The following is a 27,495-nucleotide window of genomic DNA, read 5'->3' as shown; positions in this document are numbered from 1 at the left end:
TACTTTGCTAAAAGCAATGACATTATCTATGGTTGAAAGTAGCTTCAATTACGATACAGCATGATAGAGCTCAGAGCAATGACCCTTCTTTGTGATAGAGACGTGATAGAGACTGTAAAAGAAGTTTGTAATCAATTAAAAAAGTCAAAGATTTTATCCGACTATGTGCATCTATTGACAGTCGACAATTAACAATCAAACAAAGCATTTGTCAAAATTTAATGTATTCATTAAATTACTCATCGATATACAAAACATATAATGTTATATATTTTTGTATATTGACGATTCTAGTGGTTCTGAAATGGACGTGTTCAAGGTGTTGATGTGGAAACATTATATGGTCCGGAAAAGACGATTTGTTCAGACCATCATAGAGTTTACTACGCCTATTTCGTTAATTCTCGGCTTGTTTTTCCTGAGGGACTCTATGAGGAATAAATCCACACCGACTGCGGACTTTGATATCGAAGCGGTAAGGAGTGAACAAACATTTTTTTAATATACCGAGACTTATTAAGGCTTTGAACGTGGAGCAGTAGTTGCGTTTTGATGAAAAGGTGTGGGTGCCGACATACATTTAAAGCCATCTTAGTTCTCTAAAGTAGCAATGCGTCTGCGATGAGTTTCGAAAAGAGGGATTTATTTTATATGAAGTTGTTTGCAGATGGTCATGGGCTGTAATGACTACTCACTATCAGGCTCGTTTGCTAATTCAGTCTTTTGTCTCAAGTCTATCACAGATGCGTCGCCATTTTTCAGGACTGAGGAGGTCAGAAATCTACACAGTTTCCATCGAAAAGCAAAGCTCACAGTAGAAATACAAAAGGAAGTAGTACCCGAGAGAGGTACGAACCATACTGGTTCTACCATTCTCTTCGCATTTCTTGAAATAACATCCTCCTAAAAAGCAATGCTACTTAATGCTACTTACTATCTCATCTTCAAATGGATCAATTATAATACGAAACGTATGTTCACAATATGCATTTTTAAAACCTTTTTGCCAATATTTCGACTCGTGGATATCGTGAGTACCCGTTGCATATTAAAATTTCCCAATTCTGCGATAACATTCGTCTACATTAATCACAATGTTGACAGATGTCGGACATGTTTTCCTCGCCACCACTTCGAATATTGTATACACCGGACACAGTATTCACGCGCAGGCTCATGGCTGAGCTCGGCGAAACCTTGCAATTGAGACCCATTAATATATTGGATTGTAAGATTTTTATAATTATAATAAAAGTAGACTTATCAGTTTAATTATACAATATTTTGACTATTTTGTGTACAATATTTGAATTACAATAAGTCAGTATCAGATTATAAGTTAAAATAAGTCAGTATCAGATCTGAGAGTTTTTCTTTTTTAATATTTTAGATAAAGAGAAAAGTGGGTACGGCCCGTTTTGGAATAGCAGTGAAGTTGAAATGTTCTATAAGGACATGCGGCCAGATGACGCTATTATTGAATTTCAGGTAAAAAATGTATTTTATTTATATGCAAATTACGTTTTGTGGATGCTATTAATATGCGAAGACAATCCAAAATCAAAAACAAAAATTAAGATCTAAAATTCTCAAGTTTTGTCTTACACAAATTTTGTTTCACAGAGGATAAATCCGAATCCTTTTCGCCGTCGACAGTATAAATAACTTTGACTTGACGTTTATTGAAAAGTTACGATGATTTTGCTATTATTTATAGTGCTTATGTAAGGGCAAATGTAGCAGTTGAGTTTAGAACCAGTTAACCCCATCTGATGGCGCTAAAATAAAGCAAACGCGTTTTGTTTGGATGTTTACATGATTTAGCGTAGTGACGACATTCTTAATCCAATATGGCGGAAGCATCAAGATGGCGGACCAATTGTTTTTTTTTGTGCACCCCATGACATCAATATCAAATTAGAGGGATATGAAAAAAAACACTTTAGTACTAAAAATTAGTTTTAAAATGTACTTTTACTTTAAAAAAGTATTTAAGTATTTTAAAAAGTAATTTAAGAACTTATTTATTCATTTTAGTTGGAGAATGCAAATGGCCGGAATTCATCATGTTTTCCAGACAAACTCACTTACACAGTGTGGCTCAAACGACCGCTGGCTGATAGATCTGAAAAGGCACAGTTCGGAACTTATCAATTCGGTAACGTTTGGCTTTTAACCTTTTTAATATTTGGCTGTTGCATGCTAACGCTAACTCCTCAATCTCAAGTCTATAATTACTGTATTTGCCTAAGTACTCACATTTTTGTACCTATCTTATTTTTATTTGTTATTAGAAATGACACGGGAATCTCTGTTGAAATTGCAATGGACAATCGATTCTAGCTTTTTAAGGTTAACAACAGGCAAAAAAATTAAGGTAAGTAATATTTTAAAATCAATAGCAAATTAGTCAGTACATTAATATTATTTTATATGTCGCGCGTCGTAAAAAAACACGGCGTTGTGTAAGCTGATAATGTTATATTTTCCCATAATGATTAACATCAATCATAACGGAAGAAAATGTATAAACTCAGTATTCTATGTAATTGTAGAAGAAACTAATAAAATGCATAATTTTTAGAATATAATAATTAAGGAGATTCCACAACGCCGCACCGAAGTGACAAAAGTGAACCGAATATACATTAATACATTGTTCTACTTGTTGGGCTACACGTCATTCTTGTCTCCTCTCCTGCCCTTTATATTCCTCATGATCCGTCTCCTAGAAGAACGGTCTTCGGGCATACAGGTAACATTACGTTAAGATCATATTAGAAATCTTACCTTACAAGTGACTTCATTGTCACACTTACATGAGCTCTTAGATGAGTTTTACTTATCAAAGATCAGGCTACAAAAAAAATTAAATAAAAAAATACTGTCGGGCTATGTCGGGTATAATCGGCTATCTTCCGAATTGGAAAGCGCCATTCAGTCTAACGAAAGATTAATTTTATAGAGATGTTACAACACAATTATACGTGGTTTTGTATGTCTTTTGTTTTCCTTTCCTTTATAGAGCCCATCAATAGGTTTATTTATGTTTATTTTATTTATAATAAGTTTATTTCGATTTTACGACGTACATTTTGTGCAAATTATTCTTATTGAAAGACCCTAATCTTTATTCTTAGACGTAAAGCATTAAGCATAAAGCTTAAGCATTTTCTTAATTTCTTCGTCCCATTTTATACAATATAAGTATTCAGTGGTATTCTCCCTGTTTGTCCAATTTCTTTAGTAAGTACATACTTCTTAAACATTATAAAAATACCTATTTCAGGAGTTAGTAAAAATGGTAGGTGTTACACCTAACATGCTCGGCATAACTCACTACATCAACTCGTTGCCGCCGTGCCTGATATTCAGCGTGGGGGGCGCTTTCCTCCTCAAATGCACCTCCGAACCCATGATCCCGGAGACCAGCATGCTCATCATATTCCTGGACTTCTTCCTGCACTACAACACGCTTATAGCTATGTGTTTCACGTGCAGCTATCTGGCGACTAATGGTAAGGGTGTTACTTCAATGTTTTACTAGGGTTGAGTAGTAATCGGAAGGATTAAACTTCACACATGTACGTAGTACGTAGTACGTAGCGTACTATTTCCAAAATGGTAGCCGTAAAAATTTAAAAACGTATTTATTTAATAACTGTACGCAACTTCTACGATTCTCACTCTTCCCTCTATACTGTTAATTAATCACCCATACTACCACTGCCACACGTATTTCCGTTTTATAACAGCGCGCATTATAACACAACGATGCTGTGTACTGTTTGAAGGGCACACGCTTTTTACCACAGTAAAGGAAGCATACTTTCTAACTTTGTCCTTAGTGATAACAACGTATCTTTGATAGACTCCATGTAGGACTACTTATCTGTTGATTACATATGTCCACATTCGGCAGTAGCCACTTACCACCAGGCATTATTTCCCACCTCTATTATAAAAACAATCCTCAGCCCAATACACGGCGTCCCTGGGTATGTTCGTGTACATCGGCATGTGGATCCCCATCCGTCTGTTCGAGCATGACGGCAAGTCCGACCTGGCGCTGTTCCTGCTCGGTCTACTGCCGCACTGCCCGGTCTACTGGTTCGTCAACGAGGTCAACGTCGCTGAAGTGTGGTATTGTTAGTTGGTCGCCGTTGTTCTCATGTTTGTCATTTTAGGGTTTTAAAGTAGTAGTCGATATATTAACTTGATTTTTACGCAACATTGCCTGTCTTTATAACAGTATTTTTATGACACTTTCATCTCGAAGTTCCCCGGTATAAAATTATATTATACTTGCTAATTAACTATTATGCTACTAATATTTGAAGGTGGTACAGAGCCCTCTGTGGTTCGACTCCAGCGGCACCACCGTCACAATAGTGTTAGGCGCTGCTGTGTTCTGCTTTGAAGGGTGTGGTAAGAGAGACATACTTTTTCTAGCTTCTGTGACCGATCTCAGGTAGGAATCTAATCTTATCTTGGGTTGATTACAGTTGGGCATGGCTGCAGTCATTTTCCGTCAGATAAACTGCATGCTCGTATACTCCTATATTAAAAAAAACTATAAAACTTCTCTAAGTAAATTAAGCCAGATTTATATTTATATATTTATACATATCTGTTTTTATACAAATATATATTTCATAAACGCATCACGTGACTCCACAGTAAAAGGCGTGGATTTCAGTAACTGGGGCACTCAGTTCGCATTGCACTATAGCGGCGGCAAGAACGGCTGCGTGATGGTCTCATACATCATGCAACTCGTACAGATCACGTACTTCTATACCCTGGCGTGGTACTTGGAGAAGGTGCGGCCCGGCAGGTACGGCATTGCGAAGCCGTGGAACTTTATTTTCCAGGTGATTGTATTAAAACAAATATAGGTAGGTACTTTATGCCCCATTATTTAAATGAACTCTTTATAAATATTTACTATACTATACCCTGTTTTATATGTAATTGTTTACCCGACTGTGGAGGGTTAAAAATGTTTTCTTAGCATCTTCTTTAGCATGCCCTGCAACCCAAATGGCGTGAGGGATTTTAACAAATGAGCTGTCGGCGGATTTGTCTAAAGTGCGGAAGTGATCATAGACTATTTTTTTAAGAAGCCGGATCTTTATTTTTAATGATCGCTAGTCAGAAAAACTATTATTGAATTTATTCAAATTATCGTTACACACACACACACACACACACATACACGTACTATCAAAAGAGCTACGAGTGAATGTAATGTGAAAGTAATTTGATTGAGTGAATGATTACAGAAAGAGTACTGGTCGAGGAATAAACCCATTCCCGCTGAAAGCGGTCAACGGGAAGCACATGATCCTGCCTTCGAAAAGTACTTCGAAACTCCCCCGAGCAATATGGAAGTCGGCATTGAAATTCTTCACGTGACGAAGGTAATGTCGTTCAGTCTTAAAATGTAATTTTACCCTCCCTAGTCGTTACTCGACTAGGGAGGGTAAAGTTCTTCGAGCGTATGTAATATGTATTTACGTATGTTTTATTCTTTGGTACGCCCTGTAGCCCAAACGGCTTGACGTAATTTATAATGAAGATTCTTTTAAATTGTGACATTCGGGGAAGGGTTTTATGAATTCAAATTCAAATTCAAATCTCATTTATTCAAAATTGATTCATATAGAATACTTTTTGAAAGTAAACAAACTACCACCGCTTCGGAAGGTATTTCGCTATGGAGAAGAAGCGGCGCAAGAAACTCCATATTATAGTTATATATTTATTATAGTTATGTATTTTTTATAGTAATTGCTAAAGCGGTGAAGGAAAACATCGCGAGGAAACCTGCATACCTGAGATATTTATAAAAAAAATATATCAAAGGTATGTGAAGCCTACCAATACGCCCTTGGCCAGCGCGGTGGACTATGGTCTAATCCTTCTTATTCTGAGAGGAGACCCGTGCCCAGCAGTGGGATAGTAATGGGTTGATGATGATGGTGATGATAAAATATGAATTTTCAGATCTTTGGGTCTGGTAAAAAGCGGTTTCAAGCGCTTACGGATCTGTCGTTGAATATTTACAAGGGAGAGATAACAGTTCTCCTGGGACACAATGGAGCTGGAAAGACTACGATTATTTCTATTATAACAGGTAATGTATTGATTTTCTTTTCTTTGTCTATTTTTAGATGGTTTCTTGAAAACAAACTCACTATTGTAACTATTGGTACGATTACTACGATTAATACGGTTCACGACACTATAGTTAATTCTCCAATGTTCCCTGTAAAGTATTTCGATTTGTACTACTATGTAACTATTTAATTTAACAAAAAATTTTCAGATTGACTAGCAATGGACTAATGTGCAGCACACTTGATACTCTAGATCATGGTTGCACAGACTTAATAAGACTAGAGGCCACTCGGGCAAATCATGAACTGATGGCAGGCCGACCGCCAGAAGTATAGGTAATTAAAGACAATAAAGAATTGATAATAATTTATTAAAATAGAATCAAATACGCGTGCGCGAGATTCAAATTACTTTGCGAACATATTTTTTTGGTTTTATTCTGGAATAGAATTAAATATTTTTCGAATGTACGAGAGTATTATTTTTGCTGTCGGCGGGCCACCAGTATTCGACCGGCGGGCCGCATCCGGCCCGCGGGCCGCGGTCTGTGCATCCATGCTCTATATATGATTTTCAGATTCTAATCCCGGTCAAACTTTTCTTATAATTTCATAAAGTTTTTCGAACCACAAACAGGTATGATAAGCCCCACGTCGGGCAGAATCTACGTGAACGGCCTGGACACCGTCACCCAGCAGTCGCAAGTCAGGAAGCACCTGGGCTTCTGTCCTCAACACAACCTGTTCTTCCCCGATCTGACTGTTCTAGAACACTTTCTGTTCTTTTCAATGGTATATGCTTTTTAGTATCTTAGTCTTCAGGTGTGCTGCTACCCAATAGCAACCGTAACAGCCACGTATACGTCATAAAGCATGAAAATGCACATCATTTCTCAATCGTGGTCACGCACCGAACTTTCGACTGAAAACATGATGTCGAAAACATTTTTATATGAAAATATCTGGTAGAGTCTGCGCCAAACTGCTAGTCCGCTCCGAATATAGAAACGAGTCGCGTCGCAATAGCAAATTGCAGATATTGGCGGGACGAAGACAGCGCGGGACCATAGCTCCGTTAGTGTGTCCTTACGTTGTTACGAAGTATATGCTTGTATTTGTGTTCGACCGCATTGGCTCTCTGACTGACACCTGCGCGCATAAACTTCAGAGCGTCTTGAAATTTGGCGCGGACTATACCTAATCTGTCAATATTGTGTCAGAATATTCTATTATGAAAAACCCAAAAACCTATCTCAATTGGATCAGTAGTTTTTGAGAAAATTGCGGATATACCAATTTACATACATACATAGCGGTCGAATACAGAACCTCCTTTTGAAGTCGGTTAAATCACCAACAGATCAAGGGAAGGTCGTTCAAGGACGCGAAAATATCATCCTACGAACTGTTAGAGCAGCTGGACCTGACTGATAAGGAATCTCGCAAGACTGCGGAGCTGTCGGGCGGCATGCTGCGGCGGCTGCAGCTGGGCTGCGCGCTGTGCGGTGACGCCAGCGTGCTCATCCTGGACGAGCCCACCTCCGGCCTGGACGTGGAGGCGCGCAGGGAGCTGTGGGACATGCTGCTGGTGAGATAGGTTAGGTTAGGTTAGAGCACATGGTGTCGGGCGGCATGCTGCGGCGGCTGCAGCTGGGCTGCGCGCTGTGTGGTGACGCAGCGTACCAGGATACCAGGATACAAGGTACCAGGAACTCGTATCAGGATTCCGTGCGCGTTTAATACTTCAATATTGCAAAAAAAAAAACATTATAAATTATATGTTAAATCAAGAAACAATTTACTATACAGGCTCTGCGTGGTGACCGCACGCTGGTCCTTACCACACACTTCATGGAGGAGGCGGATGTGTTGGGCGACCGGCTAGCCGCTTTACACGCTGGCCGTCTACGATGCCACGCCACGCCCATGTTCCTCAAGCGGGCTGTTGGTGAGCCACCAAATTGTTATGTACAATACAGACTTTTATTTTTAACCCTCTTCTCCTTATCCGTATGAGCTGATTTTTTTTATGTATCAATTCTCACAATGCTTCAAATTGTCAACAAAATTGTCACTTGTTAGTATAGAAGCCGTACCCAAAAGTGAAGTCTGTAAAATTGACACAATCGAGTGTTTTCAATTGTTGTAATACTGATCTTTTAGAACGGAAGGATCACTGTCGCCCATAAATATTGGAATCAAATACCACATACCTATATGTGAGTACACTCTTCAAACCAGACAAAAAATTGAGTCTCAAGTAATCAAGACTCTCCTTAGTCATTCTGAAATGAATCCCCCTCTAAAATAGCCTATTTGCACACTCTGATTACCTATTCTTCTACATAAAACTGTCAACAGGCTCCGACTTCCGGCTCACGATAAAGCCGCTTAACATTAAAAACGAGAGCAACATTACCCGCTGCGTCCTCGACGTGGTGCCGGGAGCTAAGTTGAAGGAGGTATCAGAGGGTACCCTCATATACGAGCTGCCCCCCGGGGCCAACATGCCGCAGCTGTTCAACACCATCGAGAAACAGAAAACTGAACTGGGGATCGAATCTGTGGGGATCGGTATAACCTCACTGGAAGAAGTGTTTTTGGAGTAAGTTTATATCGAGAAAAAAGTTTGGTAGATGTTCTAGAGTAAGTTTATCACAAATAAAATTTGATACTATCACTATAGGTCTGTCAGAAAGATAATTCTAAGAAAGAGTATTGAGCGCCTTCACATTTGCCCAAGCGCAATTTTCCGTACACATTTCGGCAATACCGTACTAGGGTAATCTTACAGGTAATCTTACAGGTAATCTTATAAATATTTCAAAGTTTAAATAGTTAAAAGTGCAAAGTTCTTAGTAAAAGTATAGTATAGTTCTGTGTCTAAAAGTATACTGCGTCCTATTAAATTTGTTTTACGCAAATCGAACACGGGACTCGTGAGAAATCGACAAAAACATTTTAAATGTTTTAAGAGAAACGGTTGGAATATCGTGTACCTGACCTGCGCAACACACAGTTGTCGCTAAGTCGCTGCGTGCATCGTAGATAAGGATTGAGAAGCAACAGGTAATTCATTGCATTGCACTTCTATATGCATTACCGCTGTAGATGATTTAAACTAAGAATATTTGCCTCCGCTTAGCTAGCTATTTTGACCATCCTTTTATAAAATGAGTTGTGCCGCTTGCTGTACTGATATTGACGATGAGGAGTATCTGCAGTGTGCCACTAAAAGATGTAACAAAATGTATCATCTACTTTGTATTGGAGGGGGAGTCAATTCTTGCTGTGAGTCTTGGATATGCCCCGAATGCCGCCGCGTGGCAAAAAAGGGAGGGGATATAGATCTAACTCCTGTGAGCTCTTCTAAGAAATCCCGCCATGCCAATGTCACATTTCGAAAAAAACTGCCGTCGCACATCGATGGAGGGCAACAGAAGAATTACGACGAGAAAGATATACAAGTCGAGATGCAAAATTTAATCCGAGAAATCCTATCTTTGAAACAACTGCTTGAACACTCAGTCAAAATGATTCAGTCTAATGAGGTAAAAATGAATAATTACGTAGCTCAAATTGATTTGCTGCACAACAAACTTTCTCAATACGAAGAGGCTAATGCAGCAATTACGGCTGAGCTTAAGCACTGTGTTTCCAAGGTGGAGTCACTTAGTGGAAAAATAGAAAGGACCGAAAATACCGACACGGCAGTTGAAATCCCACCGAAAGAAATTGCTTATTCTCCTACCCAGCAATTATCTAAACCTAATCAAAAAGATAAGCTCAAAATAATTAAAGCACCTGCCCCCGCTAAGAGTCTCCTTCGTAACAAACCTTCTCCAACTTCTACCAAAGCACTCCCGGAACCTGAATGTGTGACAATAAACACCATTTTCAGTGCTGAGGAAGAGGCGCCATTGCAAAAGGAGGTACAATGGACCGAAGTTAAGAGAAAGAACCGAAGGCCAAAATCTATATGCGGCACTGCTGGTCCAGCAGTAACATCCCTAAAGGCAGTAGAGCTTCGCAAACACCTTCATTTGTGGAACATGGAGTCTGACATTGAGGAGATCAGAGCATATCTACGTCAACTCTGTCCTAGCGGAACGTGCACTGTTGAAGAACTAAAGCCTAAGGGCAATTATAAGTCTTATAAGATTGGTGTACCGGTAGCCCACTACGAGACCTGTTTTTCAGTCAATGTTTGGCCAGTGAATGCTAGAATAAAAGCATGGGTTACATTCAAGAAGACCGAAAATCTGCGGACATTGCAAGAGAATAAGCAGCCCTTTCGTGTGCTCCCACAGACTCAATAGAATATATACTTCTGGGTTTAACGTACTCTATCAAAATGTTCGGGGACTTAAAACAAAACTACAGTTGTGGCGTAATCACCTAGCGACAACAGAACATGACTTGGTTGCTGCCACAGAAACGTTTCTAGATGACTCAGTTGGTGATCCAGAATTGACAGTTGGAAAGTGGTCGGTACTACGACGTGACCGACGTACTCCTTGTGGCGGCGTTCTACTCGCAGCACGTGAGAACATTGTTATGCGCAGACGCCGAGACCTTGAAACAGAGATTGGTGAAGATTTATGGGCAAGTTTCACACTACACGGTCGTGCTTATCACGTTTGCGTGGTCTACATCAAGCCCAGCGCGACAGATGATGATTATATGCAGTGGTTTAGTTCAGTGGAAAATATAGAATCAAAATTGAATGGTGAAGTAATTGTTTTAGGAGACATTAATTTAAATAGTGCATCTCTAAGTATAAATAATTATTATTGTTATTTATTATCTCTTTGTAATTTATCTGAGAAGAATTTTGTTACTAACCTTTATGGAGGTAAGCTTGATATAGTTTTAGTCCGCGACAGTACAAATATACGAGAAGTGGTGGTTACTGGCATCGATGGTATTGTTCCTATCGATACATATCATCCTGCCTTGGATGTTAGTGTCACAGTCGAGGTGGCTCGTAATGCGGAAGTTATCCCACCTAGTAATATAAATTCAGCCAAAGACTGGAATTTTAATAAATGTGATTATGAGAAACTGTATTGTTTGTTCTCCAGTGTTTCGTGGGAGAAAGTCCTTCAAAATGACCATCCATATAACGCAGTTCAAAGTTTCTATAACATCTTATATCACATGTTTGATGTCTGTATGCCTAAGAAACGCCGCGGGAAAAATAATGAACAACGCTATCCGGTCTGGTTTACACAGGACATCATATTAGATGTAAAGCGCAAACTTAAGTTACACGCAGCCTGGAAACGCAATAAATCCCCTGAAAATTACCACCTTTTCAAGGCGCTCAGAGCTTCTTTAAAGCACAGAGCTACTTTAGCTTATAATGACCACCTGAAGAAAATTGAAAATAATATATACAGGAACCCCCGGGAATTTTGGCAGTATATTTCTTCCTTGCGATCCAGGGGAGGTTTCGAACCAGTAGTTACTTATCAGGGTAAATATTTTTCAGGAGTGGCGGCAGCCGAAGTCTTTGCGAGATTCTTTGCTAGCGTGTTTTCATCGACTGCACCACATTTAGACCCTATAGCGTGTGGAACTGACGACGTTAGTAAAAATAGTAATTACATTAACATATTTGAGTTCACCCTATCGGACATTTACCACGGCATTGAGAAGCTAAAAGCGAACAGCTCTATCGGACCTGATGGTGTCCCATCTGCTATTTTTAAATATGTCAAAAAGAGTATCTCCAAGCCGCTCTGTCACATTTTTAATGTTTGCCTTAAGACCGGCACATACCCTATGCAATGGAAAACATCTAGAGTTACGCCGATACCGAAAACCTCTAATAAGTCCATGGTTGAAGAATATCGTCCTATTGCCATCCTGTCGTCGCCGGCTAAGATATTTGAGAATGTCTTGCATAAACACATCTAAATATCTCTCAAATGAGCAGCACGGATTTAGAGCTAAACGTTCAGTTGACACCAATCTTCTGACCCTGACAAACTACATCTCTACAAAGCTTGATCGGGGTCGGCAGGTCGACGTTCTCTACTTCGACTTTAGGAAGGCATTCGATAGAGTTGACAACGATATCTTGCTAGCGAAACTCAGTGCAATAGGAATTGCTCCTGGCCTGCTGAAACTGTTAGCTGATTATTTACGTGATCGACAGCAGTATGTTAGGTTAGGTATCTACGAGTCTTCCCCCTACCACACGCGTTCAGGAGTAAGTCAAGGCTCGGTATTGGGACCTTTACTGTTTCTTATTATGATAAACGACCTTCCGGCGGTTCTTAGGCATGCAGAATGTCTTCTCTACGCTGACGACCTCAAACTATATGCTCAGATACAGTCAGAAACGGACTGCCTAAAACTCCAGGAGGATATTCGTGCGGTATATGAGTGGAGTATCATAAACAAAATGGAGTTTAATTTATCTAAATGCTATGTCATGAGTTTTGGTCGAGCGCGGCATCCGGTCATCTTTGACTACAAAATCGGCAATACCACCATGCCCAGGACCATAATAATGAAGGATCTGGGTGTCACATTCGACCAAAAGCTCACTTTTCATGAACACATTAAGGCCATAGCCAAGGAATCCTTCCGACAGTTGGGATTCGTCCTCAGGAACTCCCGCAGTTTCAAGACGGAACGTGTTGTGAGACTTCTATATAACACACTAGTCCGAACCAAACTGGAGGCCAGCTCATGTGTTTGGAATCCTCATGAGCCTACTTATGAATTGATACTAGAGAAAGTACAAAAAGCGTTTCTCAGAAGTCTGTACAAGCGCAACTTTGGATATTATCCGCTCATGTATCCTACAGCATACCTTCTAGGATGTCTCAACTTTAATTCCCTTAAGACTAGGAGAGCAAACATACAGTTAATGACTGCGTGCAAAATTTTTCGAGGCTTAATCGATGCGCCAGACCTGCATAACGAGCTAGCCAAATTTTTCACGCCGGATAATTACTATCGAAGCCGGAAACATAAACTACTTGCCGTACCTTCTAGCCACACAGTCGCACATGCCAATTCGCCTATACCTCGTGCCCTCGCTGGTTTGACAAGTCTTCTAAACGCATATCCTGACTTCGATCTATTTGCTGACGGATGGCAGGAAGTTTTAAGTGTGTGCCTTAAGTTTACGGATAAATTCTAACCTCCTACATTCTCAGTTGCTTTTCTGTAAATGTAATGTAATATTAAATTTCGTACTGACATAGTTTATTTAATTATAATTAATTATTGTTTTTCTTATTAATTCTTAAATGTTACTATTATATTTAATTTACTTTCAGCTATTATATAAATGTTTATTCTATTTAATAATGAAATCTCCTGTATTATGACATTGAATTTGACATGTTAATTAGTGTAATTGATTAATGTATCGTTCTAATTAACAATAAATAAATAAATAATAAAGCAGCAATTTCTTGTTCTTATCACTAAATATAGAGGTGTTTCTCTGACTGACTTAATGTCCCGAATGAATACAAATTAAATAATTTTACGACTACGACTTCATATAATTTAGTTTTTAGTAAGTAACTTACTTGTTACTTATAATGGATTTTCTTCATAGCCTAAATTTATTTAACACCTATCCTGTCACAAATGTTTGTGATATTTCATCAGATTATGCTGTGACGTCGACGCAGCGAGTATTACGCAGGAAGATATAAGATCACGACCAGGTATAGTACATATTTAATTACGAGTACTTTTCCCACTTTAATTTTAGTATTTTTAACCTGGCACTTAATTTTTCTTTGCAGTAACATATGTGACGGGATGTCGCCAAATAATGCGACAAATGTGCGAATTGCTTAAAAGACAAGTGAATTATACGAGATCACGAATAGTAGCATATGCTATTCTTGTAAGTTTTTTGTCACACCTGTAAGAATTTTTTGGTCTTAATTGTAAGATAATGGCCATCCTGCAAATCAGAATACAGCGCTTAACACTGCTGTTATGAGGCAGAAATAGGTGTGGCGGTGGTGCCGCCGGAGTCAAACCAAAAAGAGGGTCTACCACCTCTTATCTTATCAGAGTGTTTAGGTTAGGTTTAGGTTACATTATGTTAGTCCGCGCCAAACTGCTAGTTCGCTCTGAAGTTGTTGCGTTGCAGTTGCGAAGCAGGTGTAGTCATACAATTTGCTATGGCGATGCGATTCATTTCTATATTCAGAGCGGACTAGCAGTTTTACTCAGCAGTGTGTTGACGACAGATCCGTTTGTTCCAGCAAGTCCTCATGCCGTATGTAATGTGCACGATGCTGACACAAATCTTCAACAACGGCAAAGCGAGCATTGACGTGTTAACGGACGATAGCGCCTTCGCCACGCTTAAAGCACCTGTTGCTACTCTTGATATCGTCAGTGGCATCGACAAATCCACAAGGAGAATGAACACTTTAAACAAACTCAAAATTCTATACCCGAGACTAAAGTTCATGAGTTTGGATACTGGTATTTTTATAGTTTTTGTATGTATAAAGAACAAAATAAATTATAGGGTATTTTAAAGTAGTTAAAATTATGATCTCAAAATATTTATAAATTTACTATTTACAATTTACAATTTCAGAACCGCTAGCTTATTCAATAAACCCAAATGGCATAAAGGATTCGAAACTAACGAAGCACGTCTTTGCGATAAAACTAAACAATTCGCAAGCCACAGTCAACTACGACCCATCTGTCAGACTATCTGCACATGTGGCGTTGAATGTCCTGAGCAATATCCTAGCGAAGGATTTCACATACGGTGACAATAGAGCTATTAATACGAAGATCAGCACTGATTGGCCGCTGGAAGTTAAGTTCCACATTCCGAAGGATAAGATTAATTGTTCATTATTCGCGATTTTCAATATTTTTAGTAAGTACTTAATATTTATAATCTGATTATAATTAATTAAATTATGTTTAGTGCGGATGACTATGATGGACTCATTAGAGTATGACAATGATGTTGATGACTATGATGATATTAATAACTATGATGAAAGAGATGAATATGGTGATAGGTTTTATGATAGTGGTGGTGACTGTGAAGAAGACAGTGAGGACAATGACGATAATGATGATGGAAATGACTTTGACAATGATAGTGACGACTATGGTGATACTGATGACCATATTAATGATAGCGATGATAATTGTAATGGCAATGGTTATAACTATGATCATAATGCAGATAATGATGAGGATGATGACAACGAAGCAAATTATCATAATGTTAATACTTTTATAACCGCCTTCCTATACAAAACGCTTGAAAATGTTAACGTTAATTACGACAATGTTCAAACTTTCGTAAACATTTTCCATAAGCACCACTTCATAATTATATGAACGTCTATTCCAGTAATACTAGCGACATGCGTGAACGACGTAACTCTCCCGTGCAAGGAGCGTTTAACAGTGGCGCGGCACACACACCTGATGACGGGCTGTCCGCCCTGGCTGTACTGGCTCGCCACCTTCCTCTACCACATGGCAGGGTACCTGCTCTTCTGCTGCGGCGCCACCATGACCGCTGCGGCCTTCTTTGATGATGACAAGACTATTGATGATAGAGATACGCTGTGTAAGTACTTTTGGCTTTTAAATTTTTTACAATGAATTATTTTCTAGTACCTTCAAAAGCTCCGCAAAAATTGTTCAAAAAAGCCATGCAAATCACCGAGCTCCTCGTTATGTATATGTTATGTTTCTTTCGCCATCTTTTTTCCATAGCAACACACTTTTGCTAAGCGAAGGTAATAAAGATGTCTAAATTTCAAAAATCCATGAAAAATTCATTTTTTTTTTGTTATTTTTAAAACGTAACATAAAACAGACTACAATTAATATTTTATTCAATAGGGGAGCGAATCTATATGGTGGTAGTTTGACTTTGCCTTTACCGATAAACATATTGCGGATAAATTATTTTTTCTTCTTCTTTGGTCTTAATGAAATCTACAGTATTTAATACTGCCATACAATTTATTTTCATAATACTCAAATAGTTACTGGAAAGATCTTTTCATTTATATCACTGAATCAATCGTATTTATATTTTTTATTACATTTGTTTTTATAGGTGCCTATTTAATAGCTCTAATCCTCTGTGGAATGGATTTGTACGTTTTCTCCTACTTCGTAAGTTTCTACTTCCACGAGCGTGGTGCGTCTATGTTGCTTATTGGTTTTACTTTTACTTTCGGTAAGTTGCCTTTCCATTTTGTTGTTTATTTAATAAACAAATTATTGTAAAACTAATAGTATTAGTAAGGTAATATTAGTTTTCATTATTTTCAATGAAAGTATTATTAGATTATTTCTACCTAATAACAGCAGTGTTAGGCGCTGCTGTGTTCCGGTTTGAAGGGTGTGGTAAGGGAGACAGACTTTTCCTTATTATATAACGGTGCCTTACCACCAGAGATGTGCGAGATAGCTTAGCTTGGATGTATGTCAAATTCACCAATAGAATTGATCCATTTTGCTTCAATTATTGTTTAGTTTAACGGACTTTGCCCCCCGCTTAGCTATTTCGCAGATCTCTTGTGAACAGGCACCCTCAAAACGATAAACATCTTCAATCAGATAGTTAATTGTACGAGGCGTTACTTTGCGGAAATCCATACTATTAAGTTAAGATTAAAACTACTTGTTGCGTTGTTGTGTTGTTGTTGTTGTTGCTGTTGTTGTTGTTGTTATTGTTGTAGCGGATTGTTGCGAAGTAGTTTTAATCTTAACTTAATATCTTCGATCAGGTTTCCTATCCCCAATCTTGATGATGGCTCTGGACGACCTGAACACGTCGGGCAACAAACCAATGTTCTCAGTGATAATGGACACATTCGGCCTCGTGATCCCGGCGCACATGTTCACTAAGACTGTCGCCAAGATGACCGACACGTCCCGACTTAACTCCTACTGCATGAATAACTTTGATAAGTGTCCCGCTTTGCCGTATTTTACTGATGGATTCGATACGGAATTTTGTTGCTGTAAGTACCAAAGCTGGATTAATATTCATCATCATCACCAACAACCTATTACTGTCCTAATGGGCACGGGTCTCCTCTCTGAATGAGAAGCATTGTTAGACCTCCACACCTTTACATGCCTTTGAAAACATTTTTTTTTTTAGATTTTTCAAGTATGCAAGTTTCCACACGACGTTTTCCTTCACCGTTTTAGCAAGTGATAATTAATTTGTAATACGCACATATTTTTGAAATTCAGAGGTGCGTGCCTGGGATTTGAACCTTGGAGCCCTCCATCAAAAAACCGAGTTTCTTAACCACTAGGCTTATAAATTTATTCATAGGTTAATTTGATATTTCTTCAATAACAAACAGGTGTCCTCCCCCTATCTCTGAATCTCCCTATCCTATATAAGGGAGATAGAGATTTAAGAAATATTTCATTTGTACGAATATGAACATACTCGTATCTTATCAGAATCGCGCTCTAAACAAGCAATGCGAATACTTCTCTCATAAATAATTATAAGTTAATTTATTTGTAAATGAATGACATATGTGTTGGTTCGTTATATATTTCATTTCGATCCTGTATTATAGTGTAATCAATAGATTACATTATATTAGATCATCTAATGTTAAGTAACCGTCATATATCCGAAGGCATAAGATTTCTTATTCCTTCTTTGCTATCAAAGAGACTTAAGGAACATGCCATACTTCACTAAGTAACGCTAGAATAATAAAATAATAAAATATTATCTATTTTATTACCTAAATATTTCCCAATGAACACCTGTACCCTTACCATGAGTTTTTACGTTTTGACAAATATGACTGTTTTGGTATTTGTTTACGTATTTGCCCATACAATTTCCAATCAGCGGCCCTAGCGGATTTTATCAGAACTATAGTGTCAGTAACGTAACGTTAAATGTGTAAATTGATAAAATGGCGCTTTATGTTTTGTCTCTCTTATTGCGAACATGTGAGATAGACAAACAGGCTTGAGCACTTACTTATTGTTACGTTTACTCAGTCTAGTAAGCAAACGGAACAGAATAATGGATTGAGTAAACGTAACGTAAAATTGTAGAATGTTTTGAAAACTCATGGTCAGGCTACTGCATATACCTGTATATCAGTATCTGTATCTGTATGTCATTCATTAACTCAACGATACTTACTATCATTTATTTGTGAGAGTTGTAAAGAAGTGCGTTTGTATTGAAATGGTGCATATTTTCTTTCAGCTGAAGGCTCGGCGGATTCAGGGCCGTACAATCATTTCGCGTTCAGTGATATCGGGATGGGTTACAACCTTATTATTGTGATTTTTCAGTTTTTCATTTTTACCGTTAGTATTACCAGCTTTTTATTACCTTATAATGACGATTTCTTAAAAGAGTAATTTATATATATTTTTTAATCATATTTAAGTAGCTAAGAACATTCAGTTCACCTAATGTCATCTCAGTCTGTGATCAACCCCAGATAAGATTAGATTCCTACCTGAAGTGCCACAGATGCGCCGCTACCCCTGAGGACTAAGCTGGAACGACTGGGAAAAGTATTATCTCCCTTACCACACCCTCCAAACCAGAACGTCGAAGCGCTTAACACTGCTGTTATGAGGCAAAAATAGGTGTGGCGGTGGTGCCGCCGGACTCGAACCACAAAGGGTTCTACTACCTTCATGTATTATATTCTTATCACCAGATTCTACTACTCCTCCTCGAGTACGGCTACTTCAACCGCTGGTGGAACGTCATCGGAAAACGGCGAAAAATGACGAACCCTGAGAAGATGTGCAATAGTCCTGAAGTCGTCAAGGAAAAGGCGTACGTCGGTAACACGATAAAATTAGGTATGAGTATATAACAATAGCTTCCTAATTAGCCAAATCAGAATACCGTTTTGTTGGTAACAAAAACGCACTTTATGATGCCCCTTCAGATGTACCACTATCCTACGTTATGGCAGCAGTGTCTAGTGATATTGTAGTCTACTTTCAAGGGTTTGTCAAGTTTTTTTTATAATATAGGAGTAGCAGACGAGCATGCAGTCCACCTGATGGTAAGCGGCTACTGCAGCCCATGGACATCTGTAATCAACCCCAGATAGGATTAGATATTTCTACCTAAGTTCGGTCACTGATGCGCCGCTACCCCTGTGGACTAAGCTGGAACGGCTCGGAAAAGTATGTATCTCTTACCACACCCTTCAAAACGGAACACAGCAGCACTTAACACTGTTGTTATAAGGCAGAAATAGGTATGGCGGTGGTGCCGCCGGAATCAAACTACAAAGGGTTCTACCACCTAAAAACCAAGTTGTGAGATACCTATGTTCATGTTGACCGTTCCAGGTGAACTTCATGTTTACTTAATTTTTATCTAAAATGACAGAATAAGTAATATGTAGGAATCTAAATAAGACATTTATTTCTACAGCGTCGTTGATGTCTTAGCACTAAGATCGAAAAATAAAGTATTCCAGCTTAATTCTCACGAATGTTTTATCTTAATGATTGTTTTTGTTATTATCGTAATTACTACTTTATAATATATTTTTTTCTGGTTTTAGATAAAAAACAAATCACTGATACTATGCTGGCAAGCAACGTGTGGAAGACTTACTTTAGGTTGTTTGGCAGACCGACTTTCGCCTTGAGAGATTTGAATTTCTCTGTTAAAAAAGGTTAGTGATACTTTAAGAATAAAGATTAGAAGAAAGAAGACTTACAGTAGGAAGCTGATAATTCGTCGGAATCAGGTAATACGACGTTGGCGTTTCAGTCCTCAACTTAGGAACTATCAATGGGCAAAATTTGGCTTAACATTGATGCTACTCTAAAAGATGGTTTTAAGATAGTACTTCTCGTAATTCGACTACAAAGACGACTTTGTGACACTTAAATTTGCCGTATAGTAGCAATGTCAAGCGTTGCTGCGTTTTCTTCGAAGAGTGTGGTAAGGATACAAGAAATTCCGAATCCTCTCAGAGTTAACAATGCATTTGTGTCCGACCTCATTTTAGACACCAATTCTGTTAACGTTAATAATAGTTGTCCATACGCAGTGACTGTATTGTATCTCTTAATTTCATAAAATATACGATTCAGGTGAATGCTTCGGTCTTCTTGGAGTAAACGGTGCTGGAAAGACCACCACATTCAAAGTGGCTGTCTGCGCGGAATCAACCACGCAAGGCTCTCTTTATGTGAATGGACATTTCACTGGGAGTGAACAGGTAACTCTAATACAATTTAATTATTTTTTTTTTAATACGACAACTGAAAGGTTATCCCAGACACCCAGGTCATCTTAATCTAAAGTAAGTAACTTTAGATCAAATATCAAAGTTCCATATAAACTTCCAAAGGTGTGTAATGTCTAACAATCCGCACATGACCAGGTTAGGTATCTATGCCCTAAAGCCTTCTCATTTTATGGACAATATGGACATAACATTTGGATAGTAATAATAAACTTCAATTTCCAGTATATCCGTTCCCTGGGATACTGTCCGCAATTCTACGGTCTGGATGACTTTAGGTCCGGAGCTAATAATCTTCGTATGCTGCTAGTGCTCCGAGGGTTTTCTGATGAAGATGTTAAGAGAGAAACCAATTCTTGGCTCAATGTTGTTGGTAATGTATCTTGATACGTGTTTTTGTATTTAGCAACAAGGAAAAATCATCTGAATTTACGAAAGTCTCTTCAAAAAAATTGATATCGTGATCGAAATTTGCTGCTCATAAAGTATGGGTATTATTTCTTAGAAAAAAACTAAATCTGCTAAATTTCTTTCCGTATCTTTTTAGTTAAGGTCTCATATTCCGCACCACCTTCATATTTTACATAAAATGTTATAATTGACCATTTACAAGCGTAAATATTACGCTTGTAAATGGTCTATTTGAATAGTCTATCAGTATTCAAATGAAATAAATACTTAGTTTGTTAGTAGGTAATGGTAATATTAGTCCCAAACCAAGTAGCACAACAAATATTTATCAATTCCGTGTAATGTCAGTAATGCTGACTAGACTAAATCGGATGACACTGTTCATATAAGTCTGCTTTGTATTAAGTCTGCGACTGGACGGTCTCCATGTTGCATGTAATCATACAACCAATAAAATATGAATATATTTGGAATTGTTTGTTTAATTTCGAAGAAACTCATATAGAGGGTACAGCTGTTTCCTCGTTATAGTGCGCGCCAACCTTTTAGTCCGCTTTGAAGTTGTTGCGCGCAGGTGTAATCAGAGAGCTAATGCGGTCTGTCTTCGTGCTGCGAAAATCTACAATGCTATTGCGACGCGACTCGTTTGTATATTCAGAGCGGAGTAGCAGCTTGGCGCGGACTGTTCCTCCTCACTTCGCTGTTGTCAGTTCCTCTCCTATGTTTGTTCGTCATTACCATGCTGATGGTGGTTCCTCCCCCGATGCTTGTTCCTCATCACCTCGTTGATGCCAGTTCCTCCCCCCATGCTTGTTCATCATTACCATGCTGATGCTAGTTTCTCCCCCCATGCTTGTTCTTCATTACCATGCTGATGGCAGCTCCTCCCCCCATGCTTGTTCCTCATTGCCCCTTGTAGACGGCAGTCCTCCGCAGGCATGTCTCGTCACGCGGGGCGCGCGGTGTCGGGCTACAGCGGCGGCATGGCGCGGCGGCTGGCCACGGCGGCGGCGCTGTGCGGCGGCGCGCCGCTCGCGCTGCTGGACGAGCCCACCGCCGGCGTCGACACCGCCGCGCGCCGCCTGCTCTGGGCCGCCGTCAGGAGGGGGTTGCAGGACCAGCGCTCGATCATGCTCGCTTCCAACTGGTATGCTGCTCTTTGTTATGTTGTGGTGTGGACATAGATAAGTATAGATATGACACCGCCTTGTAATTGAAAGAAGCCATTAAATTACTTAAACGGCTGACATTTCTGTCAGCCGTTTAATGGCTGTCATGGTATAATTTACGCGGAACAATGCCGACATGCGCAGTTAAGATACGAAATCGAAGAACAAGTGCGGAGAAATATAGTTTAATTCGCAAATAATCTAAAAACTACATCTATATATATAAAAGAAAGTCGTGTTAGTTACTCCACTTATAACTCAAGAACGGCTGAACCGATTTGGCTGAAAATTGGTGGAGAGGTAGCTTAGAACCAGGAGACGGACATAGGATACTTTTTATCCCGTTCGACCGCGTTTCCTTGAAGTCATTTTATAACTCAAGAACGGTTGAACCGATTTAGCTGAAAATTGGTAAAGAGGTAGATTAGAACCAGGAAACGGACATAGGATACTTTTTATCCCGTTCGACCGCGTTTCCGTGAAGTCATTTTATAACTCAAGAACGGCTGAACCAATTTGACTGAAAATTAATCGAGAGGTAGCTTAGAAGCAGGAAAAGGACATAGGATACTTTTTATCCCGTTCGACCGCGTTTTCGTGAAGCATTTTATAACTCAACAACGGCTGAACCAATTTGACTGAAAATTGGTGGAGAGGTAGCTTAGAACCAGGAGACAGACATAGGATACTTTTTATCCTGTTCGACCGCGTTTCCGTGAATAAATAAGAGTTGAAAGTTTGTATTAAAGTCCCCCAGTTTTGATGCAAATCTATATGAAAATTGGTATTTGATAGGATTTCGATAGAAAGTAATTAAATATCTATTTTACGATATTTGCAAAATCAACCCTTAAGTTGGTTAAGTAGGGGTTGGAATTTTATATTAAAATCCGTTAATTTGGAAGCAAAAACTGTAAAAAATTGCATTTGGCTTTAGAAGACACTTCGTTTAGAAATCGGCAGATTTTGAAGCAAAGTCTATGAAAATTGGAATTTAGCTTTTTGATTCAAAATAATAGAACACATTTTTCACCGTTTTTGGAAAATCAACCTTTAGGGTCGTTTAATCGGGTATGGAACTTTAATTTAATATCCGTTAATTTGGAGCACTAAGAAAATTATCATAAGACATAATGAAGCATCTGAGTCACTGTTTGTTTTTTTAAATCAACCCTTAAGACTGTTATAAATCGCCTTTCTATTTACACACCTGTTTCAGCATTTTTAGCTATTCAACAACCCGATTAGAGTACTATAAGTAAATAAACTTTCTTTAAAAAAAACCGTTATTGAAGTACCTATAACTTCTTTTCGCGTGTTTGTAAAAAAAAAAACAAAAAATACAACCGACTTCTATGTCACTACAAAGTAAAAAATAATTCGAACGAAATATATTGAGCGCCGACTTCAGAAATATGTACTAAACCAACATTTATTTGAATTATTTTTTACTATGTAGTGACATAGAAGTCGGTTGTATTTTTTGTTAAATTTTTTTTTACCCTTTTTAGTGATGACATAATAACATTTATATTAATACAATATAAAATTGTATAAACGTGATCATGAATTAAGGTACGGTCTGAATTTACATTGATTGGAACCGCCCGCTCGCAGGGCGCTCCGCGCCCTGCCCGCTTAGTTTTATATTGTCTTATGTGTTCCAACCTAACCGAACTAAATAGTCAATGATTTGCAATTTCATTAGAACCTCCTCCACCAAATATCTTCAAACACGACTCAATTATTCCTATCGGTTGAGGAGTTACATATTTTGTCTCCGAGCCACATTATCAGACCCTTAAATAGTCAATGATGAACTGACTTTGCAATTTCGTTAGAACTTACACCAAATATCTTCAAACACAACTCAAATATCCCCATCGGTTGAGGAGTTACATATTTTGTCTCCGAGCCACATTATCAGACCCTTAAATAGTCAATGATGAACTGACTTTGTAATTTCATTAGAACCTACAATAAAAAATAACACAATAAAAAAATAATTATTAAAATCGGTTCACTAACGGCGGAGTAATTCGTGTACATACATAAAAAAAGATACCGGCCGAATTGATAACCACCTCCTTTTTGAAGTCGGTAAAAAAATAACAGAGTGCAGAGAGGTAGAGTGAATTTTATTTAATTGTATTTTTTATTTTCCTGTTCTCCTGTGGCCATTTCCTAATATTTACCAGTAGTTTATGGACATAATACATAAATTACACGAGTGAAACCACGAGGTACAGATAGTCACACATAATTAGGTGGTACGAAGTTCACCGGGTCGTCTAGTTTTTTAATATTTCTCAAACAAGAAAATAGGTGACAGTGACAATTGTCAAAAGGTTACATTTTCTTGTTAGGAGCGAGTAATCTTTACTAATATATGGGTGTGAAGCTAAGCCGTTATATAAGTTAACGTTAGAGTAGTATTTAGAGGTAATAGCTTCTTATAAATTATAAAAATACTTGACTTCATATTACAGCTGTAAAACTCGGATGTAACTATTGAGGCCTACCTAGATTAATTTAATATAAGATTAATCTATTGTGGGAATATATTCATGGATGAATTTACCTTTTTTATAATTATAACCATTGAGATTTGTATTATATGATTTCTTATAATATTATGTTTCTCTTAAATATTTTTATATTACGAAACGTTTTTTATATGACATTAAATAAGTAAAAATATATTGCAAATGTGTTGACTAAAACATTTCAATCCAGAATATGATTAAAATATATAAAATAGTTTTTGTTAGTCATATGTCCATGAGCAGCAGTAGCCATTTGCCATCGTGCACGTTTAATACTCCTAAATTATAAAACTTGCTGTATCTGTCACACAGTCAGAAGATCACGAGTTATTGAATAATCTCTACAATTCATAGGTAACGGCCCGGCCACTAAAGTTTGCATATTTATTTATATGAATTAATCTTAAATACGATGGATCCGATTTGAAAGGGACTTTTAGTAGAAAGCAGAAATTCTAATATATGGCATAAGCCAAACTCAACATTAAATTTAGATAAAGAAGATACAAGAAATTAAAAGTTATAGATTATAGTCCCTAAATAACTTTACTGAGAATATTCTAATTAATACAACTACAACTAAATGGACACTATCAAAACGGAGACAGTTCCTCGGTGCGCGCAAGTCAACTTCACTCGTCGGGTCCCAAGTCGCTCTCTGTGCGTTCGTCCCTTACGACCGCCGCACCGAGACTCTGTCGAAGCTCCACCAAGTGCTTTAGGTGTGGCTTGTGTTCTGAAGTACCCATTTTATGACGTCACAGGTGACCACTCCGACACGGACAGTTATAAGATATTAAAAGTTTTAGATGAGTTAACTAGTTAAAGTTATTAATTGGTAGTTATTAATTAGTTAAAGTTAACTTGGAAAACTTTGGAAAACATGTCTAGTACAGACTATGGTTGGCATATCATTTTTGTTATCCCCAGCATGGACGAGATGGAGATGCTTTGTCAACGAGTTACTATCCTGAAAGAGGGAGAGATGTGCGTTTTGGGAACGCCTCTCGCGCTCCGAGATGAATATGCACCTGGACATTCCATTCTCTTGAAACTGAGGGTCAACGCGGTGCATAATCGTTAGTATTCATCATCATCATGAAATGATATGAAATGAAATTTATTTATTGCATTATCATTATTAAAATCCTCAAAAATTAAACATATACCTAAGCCAATTGCTTTTCACATAGACTTATTAAAAGTGAATTTTGCGTGGTTTTCAAGCTAAATGTACATGATGTCAAGCTAAACGGAAGTATCTAAATAAATTTGTTTTTCGAAATAAGCTTTCAAGAACAATGGGAGTAGCATACCCATAATTAAATGAAGTCGAATCTTTCAAATGTAGATAATTTGAATTAGCATTTAGAAAATGTCATAATAGCTGCATTTGGATACGATAAGCCCGCAATACACCGCTAATACACTTAAACTATATATAAATATATTTTCACAGATATTAAATTTTTTATGTAGGTTTTCAGGCACTTAACCCGTTTAAATGAATAAATATCATTATTCTTGTGCTATTTCAGGCACCGGATTCGAAAGGGTAGAGAGTTTAAAACAATCTATGCAACAAAACTTCAATTGCAGTCTTAAGGATGAACACTTGGTGAGTGATGAATCAGCTCTTAAAACTCCATGGAAGAAAGAAGTCATTCCTACAAAGAGGTTTTGGCATAAACTAGGTATTAGAATTGAAGAAAAGAACGTCAATTCCGGAAAGTATTGCTGTCGACCCGATGGTAATTAGTTACTGCCAAACATGGTAATCTGTGATCAGATTCATAATTATATATTTATGTATAATTTACGTCGAAATACTGATTAAACTTTACATACATACATTATAGAACACGTTCTACCTAGAGCCAATCGCACATGAGTTGCAACTTTCATAATATGTAAGTCACCCATCATCCACTACCCTTAAACCGAAACCCAGAACTGCTTCAGACTAGAAATAGGTGTAGCATTGGTGCTTTCAAGTTCGAACCAAACATAAATCTCTCACTCTGTCTCTACCACTTTCTATTAATTTATTACATTTAATATAACATTGCAGACGTCACTCCATTACCAAGTCCACGAAAAGCTCCTCTACAGCCTGATCTTCGAGAAGATGGGGCAACTCTCCCACGACTACTCCGATCTCATCGAGGACTACTCAGTCACAGACACCACGCTAGAGGACGTGTTCCTTTACATTAACGAAACTTGACTTCAAACCAATAGTCTAAATGTCCTAGACTTCTTAAGACTCGAACGACACCACGTGATTAGCACGTGATCAGTGTAACACACATCTATACAAGTTTTGTGCGATTGATATAATATCATATGTGTTCCTATGATCATTTATTTCGCAAAATGAATAAGGTAATTGTTATTGTAAATTATTTGTTTACGTTTTAGTTATTGTTATTTCTTTTTAAATGAGATCACGTAATTAAAGTGACATGTCTGATGTCTTGTTTGAAATGGTTTTTTGTAAATAAAAAAAATATTTAATGTAGACTTTTGTTTTATTTTATTATGTTAAATGTAATTTATTGTAAAAAAGGACTTTAATTTATTTAAAAAAGATAATACTTAATCACTTACTATAGGGCATTTTTAATGTTATGCGTGTTTGTGTCCGCATGCATACCATTTGCATCGTATCGATTCGTAAATATTTTTCTTATCATGCATGCCACACACGCATGAGTCGCCAAGAAAATGCTGAGAGTTATTTCACGCGTGCGTGCGTAGACCCGCGCGACAGGAAAGCTCATCAGCAAATTTGGTTATGTCACAACGGTATTTGTTAGAGAGATTTATATTTTCTTAAATGAATTTTAAAATTATACATATAAGGATCCTACGAAAAGTTTCGCTTATTTCTACTTAGAACATGTATCTACTGTGTTACCAGTCAATACTCTTTCATCTTTCATCATTCGTGTGTACATCTATAACTAAACTATCTTTA

At 37.9% G+C, this 27,495-nt stretch overlaps 1 protein-coding gene across 1 annotated transcript; it reads left to right on the top strand.

Annotated features, from left to right (window-relative positions):
• Positions 1-195: 195 nt before the first annotated feature.
• On the top strand, positions 196-27,018 carry LOC140752530 (phospholipid-transporting ATPase ABCA3-like). Its single transcript, XM_073086868.1, has 31 exons — positions 196-475; positions 1,105-1,228; positions 1,391-1,488; positions 2,038-2,158; positions 2,295-2,377; positions 2,585-2,755; positions 3,290-3,518; positions 3,978-4,148; positions 4,681-4,874; positions 5,286-5,423; positions 6,010-6,139; positions 6,760-6,914; positions 7,483-7,710; positions 7,932-8,070; positions 8,484-8,727; positions 13,761-13,819; positions 13,901-14,004; positions 14,372-14,597; positions 14,716-15,009; positions 15,499-15,724; positions 16,145-16,341; positions 16,895-17,131; positions 18,364-18,467; positions 18,830-18,977; positions 19,697-19,810; positions 20,235-20,362; positions 20,615-20,762; positions 21,737-21,947; positions 25,446-25,594; positions 26,054-26,133; positions 26,587-27,018. The coding sequence occupies exons 1-31, from the start codon at positions 305-307 to the stop codon at positions 26,740-26,742; spliced, it is 4,977 nt and encodes a 1,658-aa protein (XP_072942969.1). The 5' UTR covers positions 196-304; the 3' UTR covers positions 26,743-27,018.
• Positions 27,019-27,495: the final 477 nt, after the last annotated feature.

This window comes from Epargyreus clarus, unplaced genomic scaffold, assembly GCF_041222505.1.
Source record: "Epargyreus clarus isolate Ecla_fem2 unplaced genomic scaffold, WU_Ecla_fem_2.2 ptg000024l, whole genome shotgun sequence".
Lineage (NCBI taxonomy): Eukaryota > Metazoa > Arthropoda > Insecta > Lepidoptera > Hesperiidae > Epargyreus > Epargyreus clarus.
The sequence above is the reverse complement of the archived record's forward strand: the minus strand, read 5'-3'. Positions and strand labels throughout refer to the sequence as shown.